This window comes from Trichoderma virens, assembly GCF_000170995.1.
Source record: "Trichoderma virens Gv29-8 chromosome Unknown TRIVIscaffold_3, whole genome shotgun sequence".
NCBI lineage: Eukaryota > Fungi > Ascomycota > Sordariomycetes > Hypocreales > Hypocreaceae > Trichoderma > Trichoderma virens.
The window spans coordinates 2,418,253-2,440,327 of NW_014013746.1; the positions used below are offsets into that span (position 1 = coordinate 2,418,253).

Genomic DNA, 22,075 nt, shown 5'->3' on the forward strand with positions numbered 1-22,075 from the left:
TATATTGCCGCCGAATTTTTGTTAACATATTGATCCTACCGCCACATCAAGTTGTATTTTCAAATACTCGTCCTTTTCTCATCTATTTTCTCAACTATGCTTGCTACTGCGTATATTTTATGATAATACTGCGGAGTATGTTTATGTATTGGCGCAATCTACCAGCCTGTGCAAGTAGTTGGCGGAAGAAAATTGTTGGGTAATGGCCCGAATAGCATTACTTCCAAAATATTGGCTTAGGCTCATCCGTCCCTAGAGAGATATCCCAATTCATGCCCCCTGGGGCTACATCATGGCCTTGGTCGGGAAATTCGAGGTCGTATATCCATTGATGATATACTCCCGGCAATTCTTGCAGCGCTGAAAACCCCGATGTACATATGCCATCCAGAGGTGTGGCGTCTATGAAATTCCCAGCAAGTAATACTTCACCCTCAATTCCTCCAATTGATGTTCCTAGTCCATCTTGTGTTGTCAGGTCTGTTATTCCTACTTGCGGAACCTGGGCGACATTGTCTTTCGGCAGAGATGTCCGGGACCTGGCAGCGCGGGCTTTCTCTATCAGCCTGCGCAAGGGCTTATACGCATCGCAAGAGGTTTCATCAATCTCTGACAGTCCTTTTGGATTCGAACCTGCTCTCTTATAAGATGTGCTCGAGAGCTTGAGCCCGAGACGGAGAGTAGCGTCAACTGCATTCCAGGCCCTCTCTACTTCTTCACTCTCTGAGCGAACACACAACGCCGAGAGTAAAAACGTAAGTGCGTACCACTGAATATACGTCTCGCATAGCCACCTCCATTTCCGGGTCTTCTTTTCTGTATTCAAGGCTAACCAGTATTCAAGAATTGTGATAGAAGAAGTGAATAGTCGGTCCTGTGTCTCTTGAGGCAGCTCCGCATAACCGGAGCGACGTAGATATGGATGGTGTGCAACCAGTCGCATCTTCGTGAAAACAACTTGCGCGATGGTATAGATATACCACGAGAAGGGCTCTGATAAGTCGCAGTATTTTAGATAAAGCTCTTGAAGTCGCTTTTGGCTTTCAGAAACTTGTTTCATCTTTTCCGCAAGATCTTGGTCTTTATCCCCTTTCGCCACGGAACTGGTTGAAGCGTACTGGAGTCGTCGAAACAAAGCTGTTGCTTCAAAACGAACTATACTAAAACTCATTTCTGTGAGACCAATCCTAGGCTGAGGAGCGTCCTTCATCTGCGCAGTTAGATCTGAATCGTTGATATTGAGCGGTATATAAGTATCAGCACCACCATGTGGAAGCGTCGCGTCATGGCCAGAGTCTTCACAGGCACGAGAGTCGAGAACACATATACTCCACCATAATCTCCGTCTCATTTCAACCGTAAATGGGGACAGATTGAAGTGAGTGCCATCGCGATGAATGCCCGCATTCTGAGCAAGACGAACTACCAGAGCAGTGAGGCTCCACATAAGTCTAATGCTACAATGATTGCGTAGACTCATCAGAAAAATGACAAAAGCCTGTAGAACTATTAATTCGTCGGTTTCAAGGAATTTGGCTCGCGCCAGTGCTTGTTCAGTCGCAAATTTATATGTGTCGATGAGGTCGCCCTTGTGACTGCCGAACAATTCACAGCATTCATCTTCCGAAAGGCTCTCTACAACAGAGAAATAAATGGAAAATAAGAGTGCCTCAAGCCCTTTGGGTATGCAGGTTGGTTGCCTGATAGATTGAAGAATTATCGGTTCGGTCGTAGGGATGTGCAAAACTTTGATAAGGCGGTCGCAATTTTCCTTGAATAGACGCCAACACAGAAGTGCCTGTTGCGCTGGCGGATGGAAGACAGACAGAGACTGATGCTGAGTACCGGCCCCAAATATAAAACTTTGATTGACAGCTCCAATTTCCAGAGAATTAGGTGTGCTCCATGCCTTTGCATCATCCGGTAACTCCATCAACAAACTCTTGAGATCTTCTACCTGGTGAAAGGTATTAGGTGAAGCGTTCAACGAAAGTAATCGCAACAAATTACATACCTCTTCGTCTAAGCTTGCCCAGAAACTACTGTTGATATATCTACTTTGTCCATCTCCGACCGCCAACCTGCCAAGCTCCGTTCCTAGTTCGGCAACTGCATCGGGTTGTGTTCTTCTGCTGTCGGTAGAATCAGATCGGGGTGTAGTCTCACTCCCTTCTATACTTGCATTCGCGCGAACTTCTGCAGTCTTGGTAGATTTCTGTGTTGTCCCTTGACCGTAACTGTCTCTCAAGTGGCCGATTACTCCCTCGAGATGTTGGAGCCTCTCAAGCATACCTTGAGTGGTCTTTGGCCGAGTTGAAGGCCGTCTCGGCACAAACAAGCAATCAGCACCAGCTTTGCGGCAATTAACACAAGGGTACACTCTGTCGCATTTCTTCTTCTTCTTTCGACACGATAGGCACGAGTAGGGGTTCAACTGTGGGTGTCCAGCATATGATTCGGTTCCTCGGCCATCAGTTCGTGGGGAACCTGGCTCATCGGCTTTGGTGGGTTGGGCAATCTGTGCGGAACTCATTTCGTGCGCTTTGTGTGCTTCTTCCATAGCTGTCTCGAAAGAAGATGCTCATTCACAGTTAGTTGCAGGTTGTCGGCCTTTTCGGAGTGCGATGTTCTTGAGAATAGCCTTACAAGAGCCAGATCAAGAGCCGATCTTGCCACACATCTTTTCCGGGGCGGAGTCTTGGCAAACACCGCCAACGACACTTACCGCTGGTTGTGGAGATCAGCTAAGCCAAGAAACACAGTGGCTTGCTTGAAGAAGAGGCAACGTTTGCTTCTGTTGTCGAAACCATTCAATTACCCCGCCTGGTTACGAGTAATTTCTTAGGTCATCAAAAATGTTGGTTATATAACCAGCAACTTTTTATTTGAATAGCATTGGTAGCTTTGATTAAGGTTCTCTCGTAATCTGCTTAGTGTTGCCATTAAATCCAATCAGAAGAGTCTGTGAAATGAGTTACACGCAGTCTTGGTTGTCACCGTGATGATCGAGTTGATTAACTTCAGTTAACCGTGAATAGTAGAACAAATTAATCCCGCGGCTGTTTCGTCTATTAAAGGACAAGAGTTTCTAGATCAATTTGCCATAACCTTCTTCACAACTAGGTTAACTTGTTGTACCAACTGGAGCTCTACTCTCAACGCCGCTCTTCCCCCCTGCCCTGAGCCACCCATACATCTTCAAACTACAACTTCAACAACAAATTCGACACAATCGCTGTTCCTGAACTAAGCTTAGTTCTTTTGGATTTCATCACGTCTTAGCAATAGGACAACATACAAAATGACTGAAAGTATCTATCGAGGTCGTTTAACGCGAGAGAATGCAGTCCTGCTCATTGTGGATCATCAAGTGGGCCTTTACACTGGTGTTCGCGATATTGATACCCTAGAGCTTAAGCACAACATACTGGGCTTGACAAAGGCTGCTGTAGCTCTCAGAGTTCCCGTGATTGTAACTACGACGACCGAGAGCATGTGGGGGCCCTTGATCCCTGAGCTACAAGAAGTGTTACCTGGCATTGAACGAATTGAGCGCACAACTGTCAATGCTTGGGACGATCAGCGTGTCGTCGCGGCCGTAAAGGCTACGGGGCGAAAGAACTTAATTGCTACCGGGATTTCGACTGACGTATGCTTGGCATTCCCAGCAATGGCTGCTCTTTCAGACAACTATACGACTTATGCTGTTGTAGACGCATCCGGTAGCTTTTCGAAGCGACAAGCCGAGATGGGTGTCCTCCGCATGACTCAAGCTGGTGTCATTCCTGTTTGTTATTCCAATGTTGCTGTTGAAATCTTGGCAGATAATGCTTCTTCAGAATCAGCCGAGGTTTATGCCGCCTTAGGTATGCCATTTTCTGGTCTTGTATATGGCTTACAGCAGTACTTCTCGCACAAATAGGATGGAACAGTGCTTTGGTCAAGATAGAGCACAATAGCGATAAATCTTACAGACAATAAGAAAATGCGGGTGTTAAAATTGTACATCTATAATATGCCTTGACTTAGGAGTGTCATGTTAACTATGAAAATTTGAGGATTTTCACGGATGAGGACTTTTATTTAATAGTTCTTTCAGTGTTTTGTGATACTTCACTCAAAAAACAATTTCTGGGTAAAAGTGAATAAAATGAATGAAATGATCTCAAGGATACTTCTCTTTAGAATTTCAAACTTGAGGACTGCGTCAGGAGAATGGGGATATACCAAGATGGTAATCGGCAAAAGTGGCGATAGTACTAAACTGGGTAGAGACAGAATAGCAACAGCACTAATGTCTGATCCCATGAAAGAGCCTAGACGAAAAATACTCTCTGAATAATATACTTCATGACTAAGTTGTTTACTCTAGTTTTAAACTCTACGTACACTGTCACTTTAATAGTGGGCTGTCATATTCTTATCTTCTTGCTTCTGCCAAAATATTACAGTCAATCTCTCAGCGGTATCGGTATAGGACATTCAAAAGCCCGCAAGCATTTCAACAGATGTAATAGCAAATGCAAATAATAAACACCAACAGGGCAGGCAATCTTTCTTGACAAAGGGGTCGAATGCTCTAATCCTATTCAGACATATATATACTTAGAGTTACTATGCTAGATCTAGCAGTTTCAGGCTTGATCAGTTCAAGACTCATAGAAATCCATTTCAAGTAGCATTTGAATGCTGGGTCCCATGACCACTTTGTAATATATCTAGCCTTAATCGAATGTCTTGGAATGCTGGCCAAGAACATCATTCGCATGGGTAAGCTGCGGTAAGCGGGATCTTTTTTTAGCAGTTGAACTATTACATGAAACTATGACAGATCATATCATAATCATAAGAATAGCGGGCAAATGGGGTTAATTAACTACATTGTTGCGAACGTTATAATTTACTTCCATTATCCTTTAGATGACTCAAGATGATTTACTCCAACTACCTATATAGAAGACGATCAAGACATACGATTAATTTCATTAATTTACCACTCTCTCCATATAAGTTTATTGTCACATTCGAGAACATAAATACTCGTATACTGAGGAGATACAATACCAATTTCAATATTAAGTTAAAGGACCAAGTTACTTAGGGGCAAGAATAAGGTTTTAAGCATAAGTGGGACTATCTATCGTAGATCAATCATATATAAGCGATTCAAGTGTTGCGCATGTATATTTAAGAATCTTACACTATCTTTGTTCGGAGTATTGTTCAGTACATCTTCCACTGTCTATCTCGAGTCCAGTGTGTGATTGCTCTAGCCCGTTTGAAATAATAAAACTGCATCCTTGTTGAATCGGTTGTGTAAGCAAATAGCGGTCAATTGAGGCATATCGCGCAACTGTTAACGCTAATACGTTCTTACAACAGCGGTAAAGATAATTGACAAATCAGCTATGTTCTTCGATTATTACAATAATCTCTAATTAACTAACTGGCAATCGCAACATAAAAGCTTGGTAAAGGATTGAAATGAAATAAGTTTATATGGCAAATCAAGCTGTTTGCAAAAGTATGATTGGAGGAAAACATAGCACTCTTTGATTGCGAGCGGGGGACTCATTACCTATATGTCCTATTCACCACCACCATCGTCACCAAAAAAAGGCCTGGGTCTATTTGGTGGCCGTATAGTGGAGTAAGCCCTTGGTGTTTGACTCTGGTGCTATACTCGTCGTGGTGTCCACGCATAAATCCGAAGAAATAGCAATATATATATATATATATATTGATAGCGAATTCGAAACACACAACGATATGATTGTATACATTACTTAATGTTGTCTAATGGCGCTATTCATTATGTCTGTAGTGCTGAGAATACAGGTGTGTTTGAACTTCCTATTTTAGGCTTCGTGCAAACTACGGAGTTACCTGTGGATGCACCTTATTTAAAGACGTGTCTTATATCAGCTTAGTTATCAATGTTGTTAATTAGCCCGGTGGTTGCAGGATCGCAAAATACAATGCTAGTCAGCATTACACGAAGCACTAACTTATAGAGGGCCCTGGTTCTAAGAATTCGACAAAATAGTATATAGAGCGATGTCTCATAATTCATAATCGCTCCAATGATACCCCCTTTTGCAACTTGGGTACTTTTTTATAACATATATGTTTCCGACTCATGACCAGGACCCATGTAATCTCGCTTTCAAGAGGCTCTTCGACAAAGCCCCTCTGTCAGCCAAGCATTCTCGAACTCGTATCATGGGCCAATCCGAACTACACAAGTATCTTAGTGGGCTTCCAAACACCTAGTCTTAGTTGCAACAGCCATGCAAACTACTCCGTACTCGCCTCACGTATTGAAAGGATTCTCATCAGATCATCCGAGTCAGTTGCGCTAGATCACATTTAGTAAGTGATTTTGTAGCCAGTACAAATTCTATTGAGTTTCTCTGTTACCGTCCTAAAATATTAAACACGAGTTGTTTCCCTAGCTTCTAAATGTTATGTGGCGGGAAGGCCATAAAAGTCGCACACAAAACGTCGGAATGAACTTGGTATCACATGCCCCCTAGCCCGTAGTGCGATTTACACTCACCGAAATTCTTCACTATGCCCTTGCGCAAACATACGAAGCCTCCGCCAAGATTCACCTTTGTGACACCAGAATTTGAGGGTAACCAGATGAGATGGCTGAAGACTCATTCAGATGCAACAAGAAGTCATGCCGCATATTGGAGTGGGCCTGCTAAACGTCGATGGCAAGCCAGCAAAGAGAGCAACAAAAAGAAGGAGAATATCAGCTTTCAGGGGGACTGTGCAGATGAGCGCTCTTGTTCGCACGCGACTAATGTTGAGATTCGCCATTCCGGGGCTCGGATCATCCAATGCTATGGGTCAGCGACGCTGATGGATATAATAACTTTGCCTCTGAGGGGTGGATATACTGTACCCTGTCAGATCGAACCTACGAATTCACGATGCCCCCAGATTTCTCCATCCGATGTGATAGAGATGAATTCTTTTTCAGTCGACTTGACGGTACTCAAATTTTATAGCGAGGACTTTATAAGGAAATTTGTCATGGCCGACAATGAAGATAGTGTCTTGATGTTCACAAGCTGCCTCCTACTGGGCTATGCTCATTACATGGCACTGACAGGGCAGGGAACCAGGATGACATTGCTGGAATTGAAGAGCCAGGTTATCGGCCACTTGACAACCAAGATGAACATTTCAGATGGACTACTTAGTCCTCGATGTCTCATTGCGATATTAGCTCTGGGAGCTCCCATTGTCTGTCTGGTGTCTAGAGACTTACCAAGAGGCCTCAGCATTGGGGAGTGTATCAATCCGATGCTGGATGAAGATTACTTATCCAGTGAAGAATTAGCAGTGATAGCTCGAACTTCACTTAATGAACAAGTTGTTCACCGGCAAGCATTACGCAGACTGTTCTTGAAAACTAGGACCAATTTCCAAGATACGGAAAGCATTGCATTATTGCAGTATATCTCTAATTATATGAACATGTGTGTACCCGCCACTTTCTTTATACCATGGTTGTGTTCTAACAAAGTTGACAGATCAATAGCTATCGAGGTTACTGATTATCTGCACACTCCTCCGTCGGAGATCGATAAACTGTTCCCGGCCACAGGTTCATGTCTGGGATATACCGTCCCAGAACACTGGATATCTCCACTTACCTATCAATGGGTCGAAAAGACATCAACGGCGTCCAATAAAACCAGAATGTTGATGCTTACAGGGTTGGTACACAAGTGGCTTGCGACATTTCTTGACGAAAACAATCATGTATTGGCTCTTACAGATGATTTGCTGCAAAAGAGAGCTGCTCTTCGTAAAAATATTGAGAGTTTTGCGCCAGCAATAATGGACTCCAGTATTGAAGAGAAGGCTATGTACGAGTGTTGCCGACGCGTCACTTCGGTACTGTTAGCTGCTGAAAAGCTACGTATTCCAATTCATGCTGCGGCGAAGCATGTGGAGTCCAGACCCAAACTTACGGAATTATTTCGCCAGACAGATCTTGCAAACCTATGGGGCAAGCACAAGGGCTTATTGTTCTGGGTTACCACGACTTCTCAGTTAGCAACAGCGAGTCAATGTTTTCCTCTTCTATGTACAACGCTTCTTGCGCGATTAGTACAGGAGCTTTCGATGTCAGATGTTTACGCTGAGATAGCAATTAGCTCTTTGGAAAGACTGAAGCAGTTCGAAAGCTCGTGCTGCTATCAACAGTCCAGGTCAAGTTGCTGCCGGTAGCTTGTTGGAAATATGACAGGTTATAGACCCTTCTATGCTTGAAGTATTCTGAACAGGAACAGCGGGTCCGTGGTTATTGTATAGGTATATATACATATATATATTATGTTAACACATCAAATGCTGGGGCATAGCCTTTCATTGAGCCAGCTGTTACAGCCTTGAACCTCTCATCTTAATACTAAATATGATCTCTATATATTGTTAACACATCCACAGCTATGCACTTGCATTGGGTTATATAGGAATCGGCTCTACGCGCTATGAACAGATATTAAGTCATTCGCTCTAGAGTGCTCTACGAAATATTGATCTTCAACACGCGATGCTGATATATTCCCGTTAGTCTCTTGTTAAGTTACATTTACTACATAGTCGCTCTGAAGACGAGCAGCTACAAGTGAAAGTGGTGCACTTTCTTCGCAAGTCCTCGGCATTAACAGCGGGGCACTTCCATCGAAAAACTGACTAGATCGGTGTACCCATGCTTAGGGGCTCTCTTAAATATGACAGATGCACGGGGTAATATTTTAGTCTCCAAAGTTGATAGTTTTGAAACTTTAACCTCTTAACGAGCCACGAGCTACCTGAAATCCTACTTTGGCTACCTACCCCAAGCTTGCCCAGGATAAGGCCCGAATAATCCCGCCCAACGGAGCTCTATGTATCTGACACGTTCCATCGAGCTGTTTTTGGGTACTGGAAATGACGATTTCATGACATCCAATTGCATGGAGTACACTGGTCGGTGTACACAGCGTGGCACAGTTACAGCCAATCACCTAGGTGTTGGGAAAGTGGTATCTACAGCATTTTTCTCTAGATCTATCTCAAGGATGAGGTAATAATTGGATTTGTATCAATATCTCTGATATAAAGTAATGCTCTCGAATAATCAAGTTCTTCATTGCGGGGTATCAAGAGGCGGCGGAAGTAGATAGATCTTCTTCTCTATAACCTTAACCCAATATTCTTCCATTTCTTGGCGCAGCCACTACGAATGACACCATATGGAGGAGGTTGCTGGCTTAGTAGCGAATTTGTATTAATTTGTGAGGGGATGGAAACTCTGGCATCACAATACTATTGTGCGGCTTTAGAGTGACTCTATCAACCTGAGGTGGCTAGATTCTGGTTTAGTATCATTTTGCAAGCGTGCTTTTTCGGAGTATAAGATCCTGAGGAGGTGCAGGTCTAGGTTGCCCTCCATGAAGATTCTCTTAGAAACAACAGCGGTATTTAATTTGACTATTTGAAGTTGGTTCTATTACGGACGCAGTCCCTCGAAAATGGTTATTCTCATAACTGGCAGCACTGGTTACCTTGGCGGCCAGTTGGTCAAGGAAGCGTTCGCACGAGGCCACAGCGTCCGCGCCGCTGTGCGAACGGAGTCATCATTCAAGAAGCTCACTGATCAGTTTCCTCAGTACGCATCAAAGCTTTCACATGTCGTCGTATCTGACATCACGACGCCAGAAGCATTCGAGGGTGCATTCGACGGCGTGGTCGGTGTTATTCATGCCGCTTCTCCCTTCAACCTAGAACCGAAGAACAATGAGGAAGATCTTCTCAAGCCTGCCATTCGGGGCTCCGTAGCTATACTCGATGCTACATTGCGATACGGTAAAGATGTTAAGCGTGTTGTCGTTACATCATCTCACGCCTCTGTCGCGGACGTTTCCAAAGGAAAGCGAGCTGGCTATGTGTATAACGAGAAGGACTGGAATCCTATTACTTACGAGCAAGCTGCTGACCCAGCCACTGACGGCGTGACGGCGTACTGTGCTTCAAAGGCTCTGGCCGAGCGCGCCGTTTGGAAGTGGGCTGATGAGCATAGCACCGCGCCCTTCGATGTTGTTACGATCGCCCCGCCGTGGATCTTTGGGCCTTACGCCACGGAGCTGACATCTACTGCTCATATAAGTGAAAGTGTCCGCCTGATTTACAATTTGCTAGGAGCCAAGGAAGTACCGGAATTCGACTTTGGTGGATATGCAGATGTCCGCGAAGTCAGTGCTGCCCATTTGCTAGCCCTCGAAGTTCCTGCTGCTGGTGGACAGCGTTTCTGGGTTGGACAGTCTCTCCGGTGGCAGACCGTGGTAGATGTCGCGCGAGAGCAGTTCCCCGAATTGAGGTCAAGGCTGCCGGAAGGAAAGCCGGGATGGGTAGAAGATGCCTATGGCGTGGATGGCAGCAAAGCGGAAAGAGTGTTGGGTCTTAAGTATCTGACATTGAGGGAAACTATCAGAGATACCTTTGCTCAGTTGTTATCTGCTGAAAGGGCTGAAGCTGCAGCATAAGTAGGTAGGTAGGTAGGTAGATTATTCGCTTTTTAACTAACTACATGTACCTCAAGTCTGATCGCTCTCTAAATTACCTACCTAAATGATAAAACCCTACTACTTACCGTTGTCTCCTAATTTTCTACTATTCTCGTCTTTTTCCCCCTTCAAATCATTACCAAACGCGACACTTCTAACTACCTAATACAATCGCTATGTAAGTTCATTACTTGCCTACCACGCTGCCTGGACAATTGATGTACCTGGCTATGATTTGTCTCCAAGATAAATTTACCTAAATTGATACCATGGATGCAGTTTAGCCGACCTGTTGATAGCTGTGCTGAAGGCGATCCGAGTTAAGTAGTACGAGTGCCTTCAATTGCTACCCGCTGTCTGCCTCACAGGCAACGATTTGAGTGAGTGCCCTAAGTGAACGAATCCAATTCGGCAGAGACATTTCACTTTCAAAACGAGATTGCCAATTGATGCTCTGCATAGGTAGGTAATTGGACTTTCGGATTCCTTAGTATAAGTACTCTGTACATGTACCATTGAATGACAAAAATCCGTGATCTTCTAATCAGTTATTGTCGTCATCGCGGCTGCCGTGTGCAGTGGTTTATCGGGTGTACTGCGGTTAACTCTGCTATGGACACTCGCTGACGCCACATCAAGAGTGGCACCTTTCCTCTTTAAGCTTGCATTTGAAGTGGGGTTGTGGCTCTGTCGTCACGTGCACCTTGTGAAACTCCCCAGCCTCCTTGTTTCGTGCACTTTGGCGCGCATCGTTTCTGCTACACATTCTCAACAAGCATCGCCATCCAAGGAGTCTGCAGTGCGCTCTTGGCCAGCTGTCCGGATTTCTACCCACTGAACGAGACTCTATCTCCTTCTTTGGGAGACCCGGGGTCAAGGGAAGGGACCTGCCGGAGCTCGCAGGTTTTCTGGAGCTCTGAGCCGATCGCCTGTCTGCGAAGCTTTCTCCTTTGATCTTGTTTCCTTTCGCCTGTATTGCACAGAGCCGCGCTTCAGAACGGAACGTGGTTTTCGCGCCCTCAACCAGTTTTCCGGATTTCTACCCACTGAACGAGATTACATCTCCTTCTTTGGAAGACCCGGGGCTGAGGGAAGGGGCCTGCTTGGGCTCGCAGGTTCTTCTGGAGCTCTGAGCAGGCCGCCTGTCTGCGAAACTCGCTCCCTCTGTTGCGCGTGCTTCTTGGACCTGGTATGTTGTTCCTATCTGTTTTGCTTACGTAGCGCGCCACGAGCCAGAGCCAACGAACCATGTCGACATTCCCGTGTCTCGATTTCGATTTGAAGACGCCCGCTTGCGTAGAATGGAGATTAGACGACGTGACGCAGTACTTGGTCGACCCTGATCCGCAAAGAGGTCGCCTGATGCTCGAGAGCCGCTTTTCCCACGAGGCATCATCGGCGTCCTTTCAGCTGCATTGTCCCATTAGAGTGAAAGGCATTGAATCTCAATCTCACATCATTGGTTTAATCCACACACATTCCATCACCTTGTTCAGCTATGATGAGAATCCAGAAGTTCCCGATATAGTGCGAAAGAAACTCAATTGTAGGGCTGTTCGACTTCATTTCGATCTCCGTCAACCTCTTGACCTTATCGTTTCAACTGCAGCAACTGAACCCGTGCAACCAAGGAAGCGGCTATCTGGCCAAGTTTTCGATTCTCTACGTTCACTAGCCAAGGCGACAGCTCTGGATGTTTATATCTCAGCACGAGAGGTTTCTCAAGCCAAGTTGTCCGCTGTCTGCGAAGCCGTCGCTCAAAACATTCTTCAACCACTTGAGTCCGATATCCCAACTGCTTTGAGCTCACTCTATGGCGGTAGCGGGGGCAAGGTTATTAGCCTTTCTTCGTCTTCACATAGCTCGTCCGCACCACCAAATGATGAGCCGCCATCATACGCCGAACTGGGACCACCTCCTCCCCCCGATCTCAAAGCATCATCACAACCCAAATCCCAGCCCCTGCTGTCCGTCGGTCCAATTACCGAAGGAAGCGACAAGAAGAGACGGCGACTGGACGATTCAAGTACTTCACCTGGAATTGACAATTATCACGATGTATGGGCTACATTATCTGATATGCGCAAGGAGATGCATAGACTAGCGAATCGAGTCGAACAGCTTGAGAGAGAGAACAAGGAGCTCAAAGAGGAACTTGACGACCTGCGTGCAAGCTGTGAGAAAGCCACTGATGCTATAGATGCTGATGGGGCGGCTCTGCTTGAAGTGCATGAGGATCTGAACGAGTTGAGAGTGCACGTTGATTTCCTCTCTCATGGTGGATTGGACAGTGATGCTGAAGAACACATTGTTGAAACCGTTAAAAACTCTGTACTCACGCATATTCTAGAGAGGGGTTACAATACGAAGATTACCATTGAAAAGAGCTAGAATCTAGATACCTGCACTGTATTGCCAACTATGGCTCACACTTAATCGTAATCAAACGAAGCTTGAAGGACACACCATTTCATAGACATGCTCGTGCCAGGTGATATACCTGCTTGGTGGCCAGTCGTTACTCTGGTTATCGTACCAATGCTCCAGAAACCAATCCAGTACAATGTATCAACGCTGTTCAAGTCAACTTCACTGTGACAACTCCCTTGCTGGGTACAGACACTGTAATAGCTCCACTAGAAAGCCCCGAGGATGTAGATGCAAAAGTGTGGCTGTTATCCGTGACGTATGCAGCGGCGGAGCTTGGAGAAAAGCCAGTAAATGCCACTCTTGCTGACTGCGTAGATGATCCACTGTTTGTGAATACAACAACTACGGAGCCATCAAGGTTCTGGAAGGCGCCGATAATAACGTTGGAAATGGATCCTGAGGCTGCTACTCTGAAAGCTCCTGGACGAATGTATCTCGACCACATAGCAAAAGCCCAGAAGATGCCCGACGGGGTAGCCGTCTGCCTATCTAGTGCATCGATCAAGTGGCTACCTGACTGGGATTGCTGAATCTCGAAGCCTTCCCAGAACAGGTAAGCTGAGAGTTGGGCGTTGACCATTGCAACAGCAAGTTTGTTGGCCCAGGTGAAACCCTCGTTGGTCCCGCCGCTGCCATACCATGTCGTTACGAACGCCGTACTGGGGCCGCCTTCTGTGTTCCATTTACGTAGAGATGTTTGACTGAGTGGAGAAGTAGCATCTGCACTGTACGAATGGGAGGTGATTATACCGAGATACTGGGTTGAACCAGCATTGACCAAGTTGGTTGTATAGGTGCTCTGAGTCGTCCATCCAACCGCGTCGCAACAGGTAATCTGGGTGCTTAGGCCAGCCGCCTTCACTGTGTTATAGAGGATAGGGATGAAGGATATGGCCTCTTGAGCGTTTGAACTAATTTGCATCTGAGAGTATGTGGTTTGGAAATCTGGTTCATTTAGGAATCCCAGGTGTGTGATGTTGTAGCCTGCCGCTGCGTAATACTTGACATATTGCACAAGAAAATTAGCATACGCTTGTCTCCAGTCGCCGGAAGAACACGAATGCCCCGTAGTGCCGCAAAGATATCTGTTTTATAGTAACCAATATCAGCTTTGGTGCAGCGTATGGGGATGTGGATGGTGCTCACTCACCCGGGCGACGAGTCAGACCCGCTGGTTTTCATAAACCCAGGAGCACCCCATGCGTCAGCATATATGGTTTTGACGCCATATGAGACTGCCTGCTTCGTGAACCATAATTGACCGCTGTCGTTGTTGTCCCAAGTATATTTTGGTGCCGCGGATGGTGAGCCGGGATTATTTGGTTCGATGCTGTCGCCAGCGCCTCCAGATCCGATGCGGTTCCGAATGATGCTGAAACCGGCACCAGTGCTAGTACTGAAAAGATAATCTAGAGCTTGTTTCTGGGTATTGGCATTGGCGTTCTGAAATTCACTGGCTCGGCCGAACGCCTGCGAAAAGCCGAAGCCATCTATTTGCTGAAATTTGGTGCCGACATTGACTGTGATAGTAGTTTGGGCTGCGCAAAGGGCAGCAGCATTTGCTACGATCAATAATTGTTTAAAGGCCATCGTATTTTGTATTTTAAATGGGAAAATAACGAACTTGTTCAATGAATACGGCAGATTGAATCGTAGTGCAGGTACAGCAGGTATCAGCATATATCAAAAGCATTATTAGTACAGTCCTTTACCCATTACATCCTCCTGTATTGTTAGATCAGTTAATGCATTAACTAGACTCAGCATGTAGCTTAAAGGCTGATTCGTCTCGTAATTTATGTCATGTGAAAAAAATGCCATGTTCTCGACAATCTTACGGCGCCTGTAAAGAGGGGGCATTTACCCAGCGTCGTATAGAGTTTGCAGCATCAAACGGCTAAATGACACATTTATTGGCTTGGATCATATCGATATTTAACCTTGAGTTCCTATATATCAACCGAATACTACTCCAGGGGACAATAGCACTGTACACAATAAATCCAGTCTCTGCATTTGAGAGACGGAAGCTGATGTACAAGTCTACGGCCTGCGTTGTCAGTATTTCTTGGTATTACTCAACGTACTGAATCAAGTCCTCATAAATAATCTTTTACCTAATATTGAGACAATATTACAGCTAATGTTGATGGCCAAGCCGGTACGGGCCATCTAAAACATAGAAATTATTAGAGTATCATCGTTTCAATACTTTGACCCATGGAAGGGTGCAGGTATTATTTCATCCAGTTCTAATGCACACGAAGGAAAATAGGTTATTCTGTTTAAGAGATATTCACATGGATGAATTGGGAGAACCATCCTGCTTGTCCATTCTTACAAAACATCATCATGATGCCATGGACATCGCCGTAAATCCTCCAGAGTCTCCAACATTCAATGATTACATCCATCTTTCCTAGTTTCTAATCTCCGTAAAATCAGTCTATATAATTTGTCCTGCCGGAAACCCTCTATTAGGTGTGCGTTCCGGGAGCCTCTTCTTTGGCGTAGCTCTACGGAATATCCATAGCAGTTGAAAGCTTTCTGAGTACGAATTGGCTAACTGCTGTTTGAAGTTACTTAATTTCTATAGATATTTTTAGCTGTCTATGCTGTGTATTCTTCGCTCGCTGTATGCACGTTAATAGGCCAGCACCCGCTATCCGCATTCACAGCCATCATTGTCCCCGTCTTATATGGCTGTATTATTACAGACTGGGACTATTCAAGGTCACCGAATATACTATTTATCCGAACTCTTAGAATGAACGACTTACTTTTATGGACCACTACTCAATTGTATACAAACGTCTGCTGACTATTTGGTCGCATATTTACGTATATATTTATAACACTACCTTCTGAACAAGCCATTAGAAAGAATCATGTTTCATGCCATACTAACCATGGGGCTTAATTTCATCCATTGGTGGAATAAATATGCCGGTGTATGCTATTGGAGCCAAACTGTGATGTGCTCCCAATATACCGTCATCTGCATAACTTCGTCGCAGATATTGGCATTTCGCTTGAGGAAGCAATCAAAACAGTGCCACCTTTCTTACATTACAGAGAATTAAACCTACCAACATCCTAAAGGCATAATATCCATTGGCTTGTTATACGCAATCTTTGGCGAGAAAAATGAAGCAGAATAGGTGGGAGACCTCATAAAACGGCATTCGAAGGCATCACTGACGAATAATGACAGAATGAACTAATATCAAAACTGATACAACAAATAAAAACTCCAAATTGAAGGCGCCTTAGTTTTGAGAAGATAGATATCTCGGCCTGGTAAACCTTTCGTAGCGCAGGCTTTGGCCGATGAGTACTATAACAACCCTGGGCCATATTAGACTGAGAATGTGATGAAGGCCTATATTGGCTACATGAATACAGTTAAGCATTAAGTATTCTTAAATTTAAGGTTTCGGAGACTGTTGGGTGTATAGTTAAGGTAAAGTAGCATCGGATATCCAAGCGTATCACGGCCGAGAACCCATATTCACCGCCAGAATTGTGATCATTATCATGCTCAGCTACAAATAAAGAAAGCTGGTCTGTAGCACTACCTTAAGAGAAAATCCTCCAATTTGATAGGTTCATCATAAATAAATATAAAAAGACATGGGGATGCATAACCTTATTTAGCCGAGATCATTAATTCTAGACCGGGTCCTTTCTTTCAGCCTCTATATATGATATCGGGAAACATTTTGTACCGAGACGATTTAACACCACAAGTAGGGGGGGATATGTGGCCCCACAAGATGAATGATTCATATTTACTACCGAAATATTTTATGCTGAATAGTATATCCTATTTAACCGTTCTCCGCTGCGGGTGAAGACAAACCACGTTCTCCAATCAGTCCTTGCTCGGGTTTACGGAACAGCGCCCTTTACCTGATACAGAGATACTTGAGAATTGTAGGTGATGCCAATAATTCAGACGTAAAGGTAATATGAGATGTAATACAATAGGTTGTAGTAGTAATTCTGTTGTAGAAGCATCGTGACTTCATGCGCCGGACAAGCGGCTGCATAGAAATATAAAGAGGATTACTGGAGCGCCCAGATAACGACATCGCTTAAACACCATGCGATAGGTTGACAAAGGCACAATATGGCTACTCGTTTCTTTGCTCTCTTGCTGCTCGCCATCCCTATCCAGGCGCAATCCCCAGTATGGGGGCAATGTTCGTGATGCTCATCGCTCGAAGTTTGCAGTATTAAGAGCTTACATATATCATAGGCGGTGGTGTTGGTTGGTCCGGGCCAACAACTTGTGTTGCTGGCACAACCTGTGTATCCTACAGCGAATATTACTCCCAGTGCATTCCTAATACACAAGTATCATCGACTATACCAACTACCACACTGGTCACATCTTTCACAAGTCCACCCGCCTCGAGTACATCATCGTCATCCGCAACTCGCGCTACGTCTACAAGTGCGGCTGCATGCTCAGCGTTGCCGGGTTCAATTAGTTTGAAAGCCAATCCAAAGCTTAATGACCTCTTCACAATGTTCAACGGAGACAAAGTAACCACAAAAGACAAATTCCTGTGTCGCCAGGCTGAAATGTCGGAGCTTATCCAACGATATGAACTTGGGACTCTGCCAGGTCGTCCTGCCACTGTTACTGCGTCATTCTCCGGAAATACTTTGACCATAAATTGTGGTGACTCAGGAAAGTCAATATCATTCACCGTCACTATTTCATATCCTTCTTCTGGAACAGCGCCTTATCCCGCCATCATTGGGTATGGAGGTGGCAGTCTGCCGGCACCGGCAGGCGTTGCTATGATCAACTTCAATAATGATAATATCGCAGCGCAAGTGAATACTGGCAGCCGAGGACAGGGCAAATTCTACGATCTCTACGGAAAAGGGCATTCGGCTGGCGCCATGACCGCGTGGGCTTGGGGAGTAAGCCGAGTCATTGATGCTCTTGAGCTGGTTCCTGCTGCAAGAATCGATGCCACGAGAATTGGCGTGACGGGATGCTCGCGAAATGGAAAGGGCGCTATGGTCGCAGGGGCATTCGATAAACGTATCGTGTTGACACTCCCCCAGGAATCAGGCGCTGGTGGATCTGCTTGTTGGAGGATTTCAGACTACTTGAAATCTCAAGGAGCCAACATCCAGACAGCATCTGAGATTATTGGTGAAGACCCTTGGTTTTCAACGACTTTCAACAGTTATGTCAACCAAGTCCCAACGTTGCCATTCGATCACCACTCGCTAGCAGCTCTGATTGCACCGAGGGGTTTGTTTGTTATTGATAACAATATCGATTGGCTTGGCCCACAAAGTTGCTTTGGGTGTATGACAGCTGCTCGTACGGCATGGCAGGCTTTAGGTGTGCCAAACAACATAGGCTACTCTCAGATTGGAGCCCACGCGCACTGCGCATTTCCGTCAAATCAGCAATCTCAGCTTACAGCCTTTGTTCAAAAGTTCTTGCTCGGCCAGTCAACAAATACTGCAATTTTCCAGAGCGACTTTACATTCTCTCAACCCCAGTGGATTGATTGGACGGCTCCAACATTGACCTAGTCTCTCATTGAAGAGAGGTGGCGGATTTCCGGCATAAATTGAACACTTCTATAATATAGCGCTTAACTTAACGGAAATGAGATAGATTGACATTTGCAAACTGTAGCACCTCTCGACAAACTCCATAAGTGAAGGAAAATATAGCCATCTGTTTTTGAGTATTATTATGCATACCAGGTACCCAATGTAGGTAGTAGCAACGACTAGATCCATGGTATATACTATTTTTATGCAGTCCCACCGGTATAGGGGTATCTTGTTCGTCGGTTACATTCTTGTCAGACAATGGCCCCCAACCCAACTTGGCAGATGATATAGCATCAAGCTACATATCACAGTACTGCGCCATAGCAACCAGATCCAGTCTTCGATCTTTCTAGAAGAAGGATTTATGCTAGTTAAGATAATCATAATCTCTGTTCATTGTAGCAATATTTCTCATATGGGGCTTCAGTTCAGCTAGCTGGGTATCTATTGATAGCCACCATGCAAGTAAGTGTGCAAGTTTACAGTACATTAAACCCCGTGCGGTTCTATTACAGATATTCGACTTGATTAGGTTGTACACTTCAGCAGACTGTTCATGCCCTCTCCAATCAGGCTCTCTATCACAGTTACATCGCACCGGCATAATGCACCATATTGGTAAAAGTTGCTATAAATTTGGAGACCAGTGGCTACACCCGCCCGATACCTGTCATATCAAACAATGGCCATGGTGATACATAGGCTTACCTCGCCAATTATTTGTCATTGCCCAAAAATGGTAACATTCTTGGTCTTCGAAATGTGTCGGACGGCAAAAACCTCCACGCGCCTCTATGCTTCCTACCAAATATATAGTGCACAATGTATTCCGAGCCCATAGGTATGGCAGGCCAGCTATTGCCACCCTGAAACGTCTTATCGCACAACCCGAGTACCATGGGTGGCACGACTGTCTTGTCTTGCTTAGCTGCTTCTGCTTCGCAGTCCTTATACACCTTTAGCAGGTTTTTCTCCTGTCCTTTCTCGCAGCACTCGAGGCTCCAGAGTGTGTCGATTTCATCTGCCAGATGTTGGCGCATATGTGTAGAAAAACTACCAATGAGCTCACGCAGTGTTTTACCATCGTACTCAACTGCGGTTGTATTTGTAGCGTATTTCTTAAGATCATCAAGACCAGCGGAGAACAGATGATGCTGCTCGATGTTCTGCGAGAGCTGCCCGGGCCGAATACCGGGAATGCGCTCGAAGCCTGGAAACATGCGCGTCTCCTCGAGAATATGATGATCATGTACCCAACTAGCCCACGAGGCTACAAAAAAGAGAAAATCGGCTACGTCAGCCCTTGGTATGTAGGGCGCTTGCAAGTATATGGCGTTTAGACCACGGAGCATAGCGTTATGGGCGAAGGCCATCTCGTTGGCGACATAGTGGGCCGGATGATCAGCCTGAAGATCGCATCAGCGCGTTGACGCCCTATTAATTGACAGGGCACAGCTCACTATTTGCCTCGTAGCGGAGGGGGTCTCAATAAGTTCCAAGGGGCCATCGGCCCATTTGCTAATGGATATCGCCATGGCGCAGCTCGTCAGATACTGCGACTTTCGTGAAGATGGAGACGAGGTGGAAGTGAAATAAAACAAGGTACCAAGGCGATCCGTTCTGCCAATGATAAACGAAATGAATCATCCAATTAAACAGCACCGCATGATTAACTGCATTCGCATTAGTAGAGACCAACTTCGCAGGATCAAATATGCCTGATGCCGAAAATATACTAGTAACTGATATTTTTAGTACCTTTACAATGGAAGGATCTGGGAATCCTAAATGTAACGAAAATCGGAGAAAGACATAACTACCAATCGCGTGAGAAGGATTAATCACGAGGGGAGTTTACGTTATACCCTGCATCCAGCGAACTCTTGTACGTCAGAAAATAAGTATATTTCACCTAAACTGCCTGCGTATCTCCGTACCGTTTTGCTGGCGATCTACATATCATAGAGATATCAAGTGTCATTTAAATAATGGATCACTCGTTCACTAACCTCATGGGATTGTTCTATTCAAAACAATTATATTTTATGAGAAATCTTATTGCAGATAATGCCTATGAATAAAATACTAGACAAAGCAGGTGTATATATAGAACTGTCGCAATGGCGATATAGATATTTAGATAAAGATTACTCGTAAAGTGGTTGAAATCAACATAAATGTTAACTGCATACTGGATTTATTCAGAATTGATACATGGAATGAGAAACCACCCTTTGAGAAGGGTGCAAAGTATGTGAAATGTATAAGAGTAATAAAATAAGTAATGGTGTGCTACATTAGGGTACTTTGCCTCGACCAAATGTATATCCAATCTTGCCAGTGATCATCCCAAGTTTATGCAATAGAGGTATCTGAAAACAAAGTTCTCCAGCTATATGGCCACCATCGGTGTTGCATATCAAGGGAATGCAACCTGTATAATGTGTGACTAGTCAATATCATTGCCGTTTATTTACCGCCCAGTGGAAGTAAAGCGGTAATAGGTTGACCATCCACGCGACCGCCTGTGGTAATTTGGAAGAATTCAAATTGAGCCTTTCCGGTATTAAAATCGCCCTGCCATTCAATCAGGAAGCTGGCCGAATTAACCCAATAAAATTCTTTTATTTCGGTAGCCAGGACACTAAGACAACGGTCAGTTTGGTGCTTTTACTCGGTAGTGACGATGTAATTACGCAGTGCCGAGTCCATGTAGAGCATTGTTAGTATACGTGGTGAGTCCTGAAAGTGTAGTTAAAATATGTTCATTCATTTCATTTTCGAAAATCCATTGGCTTGAAACGGACTGGAATATGTCAATATCTATAAAAATATGCCGTGTCGAGCCACCATTAACTCACGGTGTATTCTCCACTAGTGAGAGGTAGTACATGCTCAATCTCTGAGGAGATGTTCGACACAAGATGGCCATTAAACTGGCCGCTGATGCTGCCTCCACGTATAGGCACAGAGCCAACCACGCCTCCCGGAGTGGTTGTATTAACAGGAAAGCCAACCTGAAGGTCAATGGTGACAAAAGACTGGGCAATAGGTGAGTGGTAAATTCCAGTACCGCAAGCACCGGTTGTCAGAACTGTTGCAGCCGAGCTAATAAAGATAAGAAGTCGTGGAATCATGGTTGTTTGGTGTAGAATGCTTCATTATTGTCGATTAATGTTACTGTTGGAGATGTAGCGAGACGGAATAAATTTGACTAAAGAGCAACTGACGGTTTTTTATATAATTTTTTTTCAAATTGGCCGCGGTCATATTACTTTAATGCTGAGTTGCCCTATGTCTCCTTTCATGATGCTATACAACAATTTGCATTCACTATAGCCAAGTAACTTCGTTTTCGTTCTCGGAGCGAAAGAGGTCCATTCCCTTTTTTGCCATACGTAGCAACTGCGTTTTTGGTTGCTTTCATGCTTCACATTAGCTTGAGGCATCTTGCATTATGAGCATCTAAACTCAGCAGA

The 22,075-nt window shown here is 44.8% G+C and overlaps 8 protein-coding genes across 8 annotated transcripts; 4 read left to right on the forward strand and 4 right to left on the reverse strand.

The window, feature by feature from the left end:
• Positions 1 to 217: 217 nt before the first annotated feature.
• Positions 218 to 2,533, reverse strand: TRIVIDRAFT_144929 (uncharacterized protein; the record flags this gene model as incomplete). Its single annotated transcript, XM_014104564.1, has 1 exon — positions 218 to 2,533. One exon carries the CDS (start codon positions 2,531 to 2,533, stop codon positions 218 to 220), a length of 2,316 nt encoding a protein of 771 aa, XP_013960039.1.
• A 768-nt stretch (positions 2,534 to 3,301) lies between these two features.
• On the forward strand, positions 3,302 to 3,922 carry TRIVIDRAFT_32077 (uncharacterized protein; the record flags this gene model as incomplete). Its single annotated transcript, XM_014104565.1, has 1 exon — positions 3,302 to 3,922. The coding sequence occupies one exon, from the start codon at positions 3,302 to 3,304 to the stop codon at positions 3,920 to 3,922; it is 621 nt and encodes a 206-aa protein (XP_013960040.1).
• A 5,617-nt stretch (positions 3,923 to 9,539) lies between these two features.
• Positions 9,540 to 10,550, forward strand: TRIVIDRAFT_32650 (uncharacterized protein; the record flags this gene model as incomplete). Its single annotated transcript, XM_014104566.1, has 1 exon — positions 9,540 to 10,550. The coding sequence occupies one exon, from the start codon at positions 9,540 to 9,542 to the stop codon at positions 10,548 to 10,550; it is 1,011 nt and encodes a 336-aa protein (XP_013960041.1).
• Positions 10,551 to 11,819: 1,269 nt separating this feature from the next.
• On the forward strand, positions 11,820 to 12,962 carry TRIVIDRAFT_62509 (uncharacterized protein; the record flags this gene model as incomplete). The annotated part of the gene is made up of 1 exon (XM_014104567.1): positions 11,820 to 12,962. The coding sequence occupies one exon, from the start codon at positions 11,820 to 11,822 to the stop codon at positions 12,960 to 12,962; it is 1,143 nt and encodes a 380-aa protein (XP_013960042.1).
• A 187-nt stretch (positions 12,963 to 13,149) lies between these two features.
• Positions 13,150 to 14,591, reverse strand: TRIVIDRAFT_32109 (glycoside hydrolase family 5 protein; the record flags this gene model as incomplete). The annotated part of the gene is made up of 2 exons (XM_014104568.1): positions 13,150 to 14,086; positions 14,152 to 14,591. The coding sequence occupies 2 exons, from the start codon at positions 14,589 to 14,591 to the stop codon at positions 13,150 to 13,152; spliced, it is 1,377 nt and encodes a 458-aa protein (XP_013960043.1).
• Positions 14,592 to 17,133: 2,542 nt separating this feature from the next.
• TRIVIDRAFT_32357 (carbohydrate esterase family 15 protein) lies at positions 17,134 to 18,569 on the forward strand (the record flags this gene model as incomplete). Its single annotated transcript, XM_014104569.1, has 2 exons — positions 17,134 to 17,206; positions 17,263 to 18,569. 2 exons carry the CDS (start codon positions 17,134 to 17,136, stop codon positions 18,567 to 18,569), a joined length of 1,380 nt encoding a protein of 459 aa, XP_013960044.1.
• A 743-nt stretch (positions 18,570 to 19,312) lies between these two features.
• On the reverse strand, positions 19,313 to 20,131 carry TRIVIDRAFT_144830 (uncharacterized protein; the record flags this gene model as incomplete). Its single annotated transcript, XM_014104570.1, has 2 exons — positions 19,313 to 20,002; positions 20,057 to 20,131. 2 exons carry the CDS (start codon positions 20,129 to 20,131, stop codon positions 19,313 to 19,315), a joined length of 765 nt encoding a protein of 254 aa, XP_013960045.1.
• Positions 20,132 to 21,065: 934 nt separating this feature from the next.
• Positions 21,066 to 21,733, reverse strand: TRIVIDRAFT_32329 (uncharacterized protein; the record flags this gene model as incomplete). Its single annotated transcript, XM_014104571.1, has 3 exons — positions 21,066 to 21,240; positions 21,293 to 21,402; positions 21,458 to 21,733. The coding sequence occupies 3 exons, from the start codon at positions 21,731 to 21,733 to the stop codon at positions 21,066 to 21,068; spliced, it is 561 nt and encodes a 186-aa protein (XP_013960046.1).
• Positions 21,734 to 22,075: the final 342 nt, after the last annotated feature.